This window comes from Chionomys nivalis, chromosome 4 (assembly GCF_950005125.1).
Source record: "Chionomys nivalis chromosome 4, mChiNiv1.1, whole genome shotgun sequence".
NCBI classification, from domain to species: Eukaryota; Metazoa; Chordata; class Mammalia; order Rodentia; family Cricetidae; genus Chionomys; species Chionomys nivalis.
The window spans coordinates 74,156,203-74,164,207 of NC_080089.1; the positions used below are offsets into that span (position 1 = coordinate 74,156,203).

At 35.7% G+C, this 8,005-nt stretch overlaps 1 protein-coding gene across 1 annotated transcript in view; it reads left to right on the forward strand.

The window, feature by feature from the left end:
* Arpp19 (cAMP regulated phosphoprotein 19) overlaps window positions 1-7,613 on the forward strand; it is a 28,406-nt gene extending 20,793 nt beyond the window's left edge. The window contains exon 5 of the mRNA XM_057768381.1: window positions 3,615-7,613. Coding sequence (XP_057624364.1) covers window positions 3,615-3,785 — 171 coding nt within the window. The 3' untranslated portion in view covers window positions 3,786-7,613. The remainder of the gene's footprint in view (window positions 1-3,614) is intronic.
* The last annotated feature ends 392 nt before the right edge of the window (window positions 7,614-8,005 follow it).

Consider the following 8,005-nt stretch of genomic DNA (forward strand, 5'->3'; position numbering starts at 1 on the left):
ACCACCCTTACTAAAGCTTACCTATTAGAAAGCAAGCCCCACATAACATCCAGAGGCTTACGATCCTTTATAAAATCATCTAATTTGCTTCATAGTTTCTTTAATCCAATTTGCACAGTATAATCTTAGTAGTTCAAATTAATGAAAACATTTCATTATCTCTTAGCATTGAAATCGTAGTGCTACTCGTTTGTTTCCAATTTTTTCTCAACTCCTTCCTTCTTGAAAAAAATTTGAAAATTAGGATTAAAGCACATTTGAATTCTTTATCATATGAGGATCAGAGAATGAATGATGAAGTATATGTGGAAGACAATTACTTATTGTAGAAGATGCTAGATTTTTATATTTCTCTTTAAGTAAATACCTTAAGTGTATTGGTATCCACTGCTTATATATAAAAAACAAGTCTGTGGGTGTGCACCATAGTTACATATGAACTATTTTCTCAACTCTGAACTCCAAAAGTGATTTTTAACAAATGGTTTTTAAAGATACCAACAAATAACGTGTTTTTTTAAACTTGTGAAATGAAAGGATTCACATCTTTCAAATAATATATAGACAATTATGTTAAATATAGAAAAATGTAAATTTTCTGTACCATAAAACAGAATCTAGGAGGGAAATTATTTCAAATATCGGGACCTTATAAAACATTAACATGACTCTAAATAAAGGATTTAACAGAGGAAATAATGACTGTTTACATGCATGATAGAAATCGTACTAACTTCAGCCAAAGTGGGAAAATACTTAGAATAATTCCTGCTGCTGAGTTTGAAATTAAATATTACTGATAACTTGTTTTGTATAAACATTAAAATCATTACTCTTAATTTTTAAAGTGTTTTATGGGAGATTTATGGAAGTGTTTACATTGACTAATCTCTTATAAATTAATTTTAGAGTATAATTCAGTATGAGAAAAATATCTTCAAATTTGAAGCTTTTTTTTCCCCTCTTAAAGCTTTTACTATAATTAGAAACAGCCTTATTGTTCATCATCAGAGAAATACTAAGTTATAATCAGTCAACAAAATAGAATATGTGGTTATATAAAATCATGATTGTAAAAATCATGTAGTGGGTAAATAGAAATCTCACAGTGAGAACTGCATTCATTAGGAATCTAGCTGTGCAAAATGTTCGTGTACTGTCTGCTTTCAGTACTGTTACGATTAGGTATATTTTCAGCTATGACATAATCATGTATAATCCTGGGCATCAAATTCATGTTTGCACTTGACTGGTTATTAGTATTAGTTAAGAGATGGTTTCTCCACAGCAGAATTAATATATCTTTTTTTCTTTTTTTATTGAGCTATATATTTTTCTCTGCTTCCCCTCCCTTCCTCTCTCCTCCCTTTCTACCCTGTTCCATGATCCCCACGCTCCAGATTTACTCAGGAGATCCTGTCTTTTTCTACTTCCAATGTAGATTAGATTCATATATGTCTCTCTTAATGAATTAATGTATCTTAAAGTTGGTATTGTAGATGTAAACAGTTGGAAATGAAGTAAATGCCACTTGAATCAAATAATTCTATATAATTTGAAATGTGAATGTTTGAGTCTGTATTTTCTCAAACTATCAATGGAATAAGCTTTTTGTGCTTTGAATCAAATAATTCTGTAGAATTTGGAATGTGAATGTTTGAATGGTTCTGTATTTTCTCAGACTGTCAATGAAGTAAGCTTTTTTGTTGTTGCTGTTGTTTTAGAATTTTTTTAAAGTCTGAGTCACAAAGTTCTAGATTTCAATTTTCTTCTGCCATGATAGTTAACAAGCTAAGAGACTTTGTTTCTTGAGAGAGTTAAATTGCATTTAATTACCATATCAGATCTTTTTCTGTATTATTATACAGATCTATTTCTGTATTATTGGTGGTATTATGAAGTTAGTGTTATATAATATTCCCATTGCGCTTTTAACAGTAATACTGTGTACATGATGTTATAGCCCATCAGAGTGGGTAAGGGTTTGAACAGTCTAGCGCATGATTTTCTGTATTTGTAAGGTTTGTAAAGTACCAAGACCGAGGACCCAGTTCTAATAAACATGACTTTAAAGTTTGTCATGTTAGGTAATCACATTCATAGTGTCAGTGCTTTTCAATTTTAGTGGGAAATTAGGTGTGGGAATGTATGTGATGTCAGTACTTGAGAGTTCAGGCATCCTGGGCTACATGAGGCATTTTCTCGAATGAATGAATGAATGAATGAATGAATGAATGAATGAATGAATGAATGAATGAATATGAAGAGAGGCTTTTGTAAGATTGCCTTCCATATGATCTAAAGTATATTTTATTTGGTTTTAAGGAGTTTGTATTACTTGAGATAGGGTCTTAGTATAGCTCACACTAGCCTGGAGCTTACTAATTAGCCCAAGCTGACTTCAAACTTGCTCTCATATTCCTGCTGCACAAAGACTCCAAATTGAGGATTGTGTATTCTCTTCAGCAGAACATCCCAATATGCAATTTTATGATTAATATTTTTAGTATAAAACAGTTCTTGTTAGAAACTGAGTTCATTAAATTGGAGGAAATTTTATGGTGCTTAGGCATGTAAGATGAGAGAGGATAAAGAATCTTGCTGCCGAGCCTGTTGACCTTAGTTCAGTCCCCATGACTCAAACGAGGTGGAATGAGAGAACCAACTGTGAAAATTGCCCTCTGACCTCCACATAGACTCTCTTGACACACATACCCAGTAAATAAGTAAATATAATTATTTATTTAATTTAGTTTGTAGTGTTCAGTTTCTTACTTTGTAATTAAGTAACACACATAAGAAATTTACCAGGCTGTTTGTTGTCCATATGCCAGCAGTGCTCCATTTTCCTTTTTAAGACAGGGTTTCACATAGTTGAAGCAAACTTTGAGCATCTGTCTTCCTGCCTTCACATCCTAATGCAGAGATTCCAGGTGTGCCACACATACTTAGCTAGAAGCAGCTTCTTGATTTGGGGCATTAGAATTCTACACTCATTTTAAAGCATCATACAAAAATGATACTGCAACAACCTCAGACATACCTTGCCTGCATTTCATTGATAACTGCTCCATATAAAACTTGTACAGTGCTATCCCCAAAGTAGTTTCTATTCATAGGTCCATTGGCCATAGCACAGATCTGGCTTATCAAAAAGGGGGAGCCAGCTAATAAGACCTGTTTCCTAGGCCATTCAGTAGCCTTATGCTAACTGTGAGTCTCAGCTACTTCATTTTAGGGACTCTAAAGTATGAGAAATTTTTTTCTGCTCATTATTTATCCAGGCCATCATTTCATCATTTTATTATTTCATTTTGCCAAACCCAGACTTTAATGACCAAACCTTATCTTTGATTGTAAAAGTTGTTATGATGGTTGATTTTAATTGACCATTTTTTATCTCTCACTAGCTCTTGAACATTAGTTTATGTATAGCAGACATTCAGTAGAAATGGATATGAGCCAGACCTCAAGCAGATTCCCCTGGTTGTCATTAAGCTATTGTTACAGCTTTATCCTGGTATTAGAGGCCTATGGTTTTTTCCATCCAAAATCAGTCCAATGGTATGAAGAACTTTTAAACTCTAATCTAATTTTTTGTTTTTTGTTTGCAGCAAAAGTATTTTGATTCTGGGGATTACAACATGGCAAAAGCAAAGATGAAGAACAAGCAGCTTCCTGCTGCAGCCCCGGATAAGACAGAGGTCACTGGTGACCACATTCCCACTCCACAGGACCTTCCTCAGCGGAAACCATCCCTGGTTGCTAGCAAGCTGGCTGGCTGATTAAAAGAGCTGAACTGCATGAGTCTTCTAATGTCCTTTATTTCTCCTTACTATGTTCCTTCCCCACTTTCTGTTTCCTTTCACTCACTCTGTCATTTGAGACGGACAGCTTTGCAGATAGTGGTAGTGTGTGCTGCTGTCTTAAGGGAGCATACATATGTAGAGGTTTTGGTTAGTTTACAGTGCACTGATGCAAAGGACATGTAACAGCAACTTAAGTAATTGACATTATAATAATTGTACATATTACCTAGCTGGTGTAGGGCTGGCTCCAACAAGTAGCAAGCAAGTTTTACAGCTTTAATGTTCTGGTTTTCCTTACTTCCTCGTAATTACAGCTTTGTATGTTACTCTTATTTAATAGAACCTCTGTTGTATTGGTTTCTTCTGTATTTTCCTTTTGAATTTTGTAAGACAGAAGTTTAAGACCACAAGTTGGAAGACAAGTCACATAATTCAAACACAAGTAAATGGGCGGCAAAAGATTTGAATAACTGCTTGGACTTGACGGCCTTAAACCTGCTGTTTCAGCTTTAACAGGAGCATCTTACCTGGGCGATATTTGCCCGTTCTGGTGTGACTTGTGTGACTCCAGTGCTTACCAGCTGTCATTGAAGCTAGTGCTCTTCCTCGGTTCTGCAGTCTTGAGACAGCTTTCTTTGTTGAAGACGTGAATGGGTGTGCATGTGCACTGACTATTGCATTCACTTTTGTGCCATTTTTGTAAATACAATAGTTTTGCACAACCTTTTACAAATGTCTGTATTAATTTTACCATATTAGAAAGTAGATAATGTGCCAACCAGAAGCACAAGACTTCCTACACAAATCTGCCCACCATTACTGCTTTTGTATAAGAATAGTTTACAATCTTGAGCTTATTAGAATACCAAACTAAAATCTACTCACCCTGATACAGAATTAAGCATTTTTATTTGTTACTAATATTCATGACTTTCAGTGGCCTTGTACAAATATGATATGTTGCTTAGGCATATCTTTTGTTCTATGCAGAACATTTCATTTTGACTCTTACAAAAAATTACAATTCATATAATTTATATAAACTTTCTTAATGTAGAAACTTTTACTTCCACACTCAACTTTGGGGGATACTAAAGTTAAAGGCTTGCATTCTCTGCCTTCTGTATTCTTCTCAACCCCCATCTTCGCTCTTTTGCTTCTGTGACTTGTGTTGGGCCGTTCCATTTATATGAGAACATACATATCTATATCTTGTCTTTACTTTTTAAACTTGCTTAAATAAAAGGACTTTTGTGAGGGTTTTTTTGTTATGCTGAGGATCAAACCACTGTCTTACATGTGCTTAGCAAGCACTGTACTATGGAACTACGCTCTTATCCCTAAGGGAACTTTATAATGAAGCAAGTAGTTGAAAAGATTGGTCTAGGAAACTGTCAGGATTAGCTGAATTCTGGTAAATAATTTTAAGTAATTAGAATGAACTAGGAGAATTTGGGCTTATAACAATATTACAGTGATTTATGTAGTAGGTAAAACATTAAAATTAGGTTTCCCTTATTCATGTCATTTTAATAAAATATCACTTTACTTTTACTTGTGGTTTATGTGTTAGTGAAAACAGCACACTTTATTGGGATACATTTACTGTTCTTTTACAGCTCTTCCCTTGGGGTGTTGGGGAGGAATATTGAGCCGCAGCAGCCTGAGCTGATACTATTCTTTCTCTTCATCTTGGGCTGGGATGAGACCTATCCCACTATGGGAATACAGGCATCATTTTGTATTGTGGCTACATTTATGTACCTGCTTTCCTGTGGTTCCACACTAGTGATTAGTCCTCCACTCAATCTGAAGGGCAAAAAAGCAACACACTCCACATTTTATGTAAATGCATTTGTAATGAGCAAATGGACTATTCTGTAATATGTGTAATTCACCGTAGGATTGGTATCTAGTTTTCCCCCCATGGATATTTGCAAGCCCACACCGTTAAGTTCATTAGATGCATCTAAAATCGCAGTGGCCATACTCTTTCTTCCTGACTACCAGACTCAGTTTATGACAAGTGAGTAACACCTGAGTGAGTTTTGATTTGTATAATAGGACACTGATCTTTAACCTACCTCAAGACTTGAGGATCTGTGAAATACTAAGTGCCCCAAATAAAATATCACTATCAAAAGTAAGTTTCCTCACTGAACCAACCTGCCTTCTATAAAGTAGCAGTGCTTAAGTAAAATCTCAGGATTTTCCAGAAGGAAAGACCTGTTAAGGATGTGTACGTATAGCTGCATAGCTTCCATTATTGGTGCTTGAGAGAAGTTTTACATTTTCCTGTCTTTTGTTCTGCTTCAAAACTTATTGTAGACATGTTTGCAGGATTTTTGGTCATCATTTAGTGAAGACTGATTAAATGAGCTTAATTGTCCATTTGTATGTCAAAGTTGTGTCTAAGGAACGACTAGTTTTAATGTTAGAGTAAAATTGAAGTTGATAAAAATACTAAAGGCAAACTGGCTAAAGTCTATTTTGTTCAGTACCTCCTCTAAGAAATACCTTGAAGGCTACATCTGACTAATAGCTGCAGCTCGTGTCTATTGGAATAGCGTTGGGTTATATTGAGGGGCATTTTGTAATCTACAAGTTGTTAGATAATTTTGTACTGCTGACTTGGAAACATGTCCAAACTGTTTAAAGCAGTCATGGCAAGGCCTCCTCTTGTTATTATTCCACAGTTAGAATTAGTTGCTCTTTTTACTTGATGTGCCCAAAGTATACCTCTGAGTATTTATTGGAAGTCATTAGTAAGTAAGACTTGTTTTTTTGTTTTTTAATCTTGTTTTGTTTTTGGTTTTGAGACATGGTTTCTCTGTAGCTTTAGAGCCTGTCCTGGAACTAGCTCTTGTAGACCAGGCTGGCCTCAAACTTAGAGATCCACCTGTCTCTATCTCCCAAGTGCTGAGATTAAAGGCGTCCCCATCACTGCCCAGTAAGACTTGTATTCTTAATATGTCACTGTCTTACCAAAGCTGAACTATCAACCCAAACTCTGCTCTAAACTTAGTATTTGGTGGTCAAACACAGGTATCTTGTGGGAAGAGCAGTCCTGATCAAGGCTTTGTCAAACTCACTACGTACGTTGTAACCCATTTCTGTTCATCCTTGAAGCCCACTGTAAGCACTTAACATTTTCCCTTTTTTTTTTTTTTTTTTTTTGATTTTTCGAGACGGTTTCTCTGTAGCTTTGGAGCCTGTCCTGGAACTAGCTCTTGTAGACCAGGTTGGCCTCGAACTCAGAGATCTGCCTGCCTCTGCCTCCCAAGTGCTGGGATTAAAGGCATGCGCCACCACTCAGCACACTTAACATTTTCTAAAGCACTATCTTGATCTCACTTGGCATGTACTGCCAGTCTTACCCGGGTCTCTTTCTCCAACTTTTCATACAACTTTTAGAAATTAGGATCAAAGAAACTTATAGTATTTCATGAATTGATGACAACAGGATACTCTTACTAGTTCCAGCTTTCTAAGTAGGTAGACCCATAGGTTTCAATTCTATAAATCACTGGTGGTGGTGAACCCATCCATGTATGTTTCTGTGATATTTGTCAACTAAATAGCAGTAGAAATCTAACTCCTTTATGCCCTCAAATCTGTCACTGCATCTCTGCCATTTGATATGCAATAGGACACTGCCTGTTTGCAAAGGACCAACACAATTGCCTTTTCTTGTTAAGGATGCTTGTAGATTTGGTGGCTAATGCTGGTTTGTCAAATAGCCCTTCTAAACTTATACTTGTAAAATATACCCAAAATAAATGGATCTACCTAATTTTTATTGATTTTAATATGCAGTTTTGTCTTATTTGTTAATGTTTTCTGAAGTTAAGCCACTATGAAGAAATTGTGATCTTAGATCTTAATTTAAATGTGTTAATGAAACCCTGCTGTTCTCATCTTGTGTATAGAATATTAGGTACAGAAAGATGAAAGAGACAGGTAGAAATAGTTTCAGGAAGCCTACAGGGCTGAGGATATAGCTTAGTTGGTAGATGCTTGCCTAACATACACAGAATCTTGGGTTCAGTTCCTATCACTGTAGGCTGGGTCTGGGTGCACATGTTTGTAACCTCATAGGGAGGCAGAAAGGAGGATCAGGAGTTCAAGATCATCCTTGAACACAACTTTATAAGACCATCTCAGTAAAGTTCTAAAACATCTAGTGCAAGGAGTTC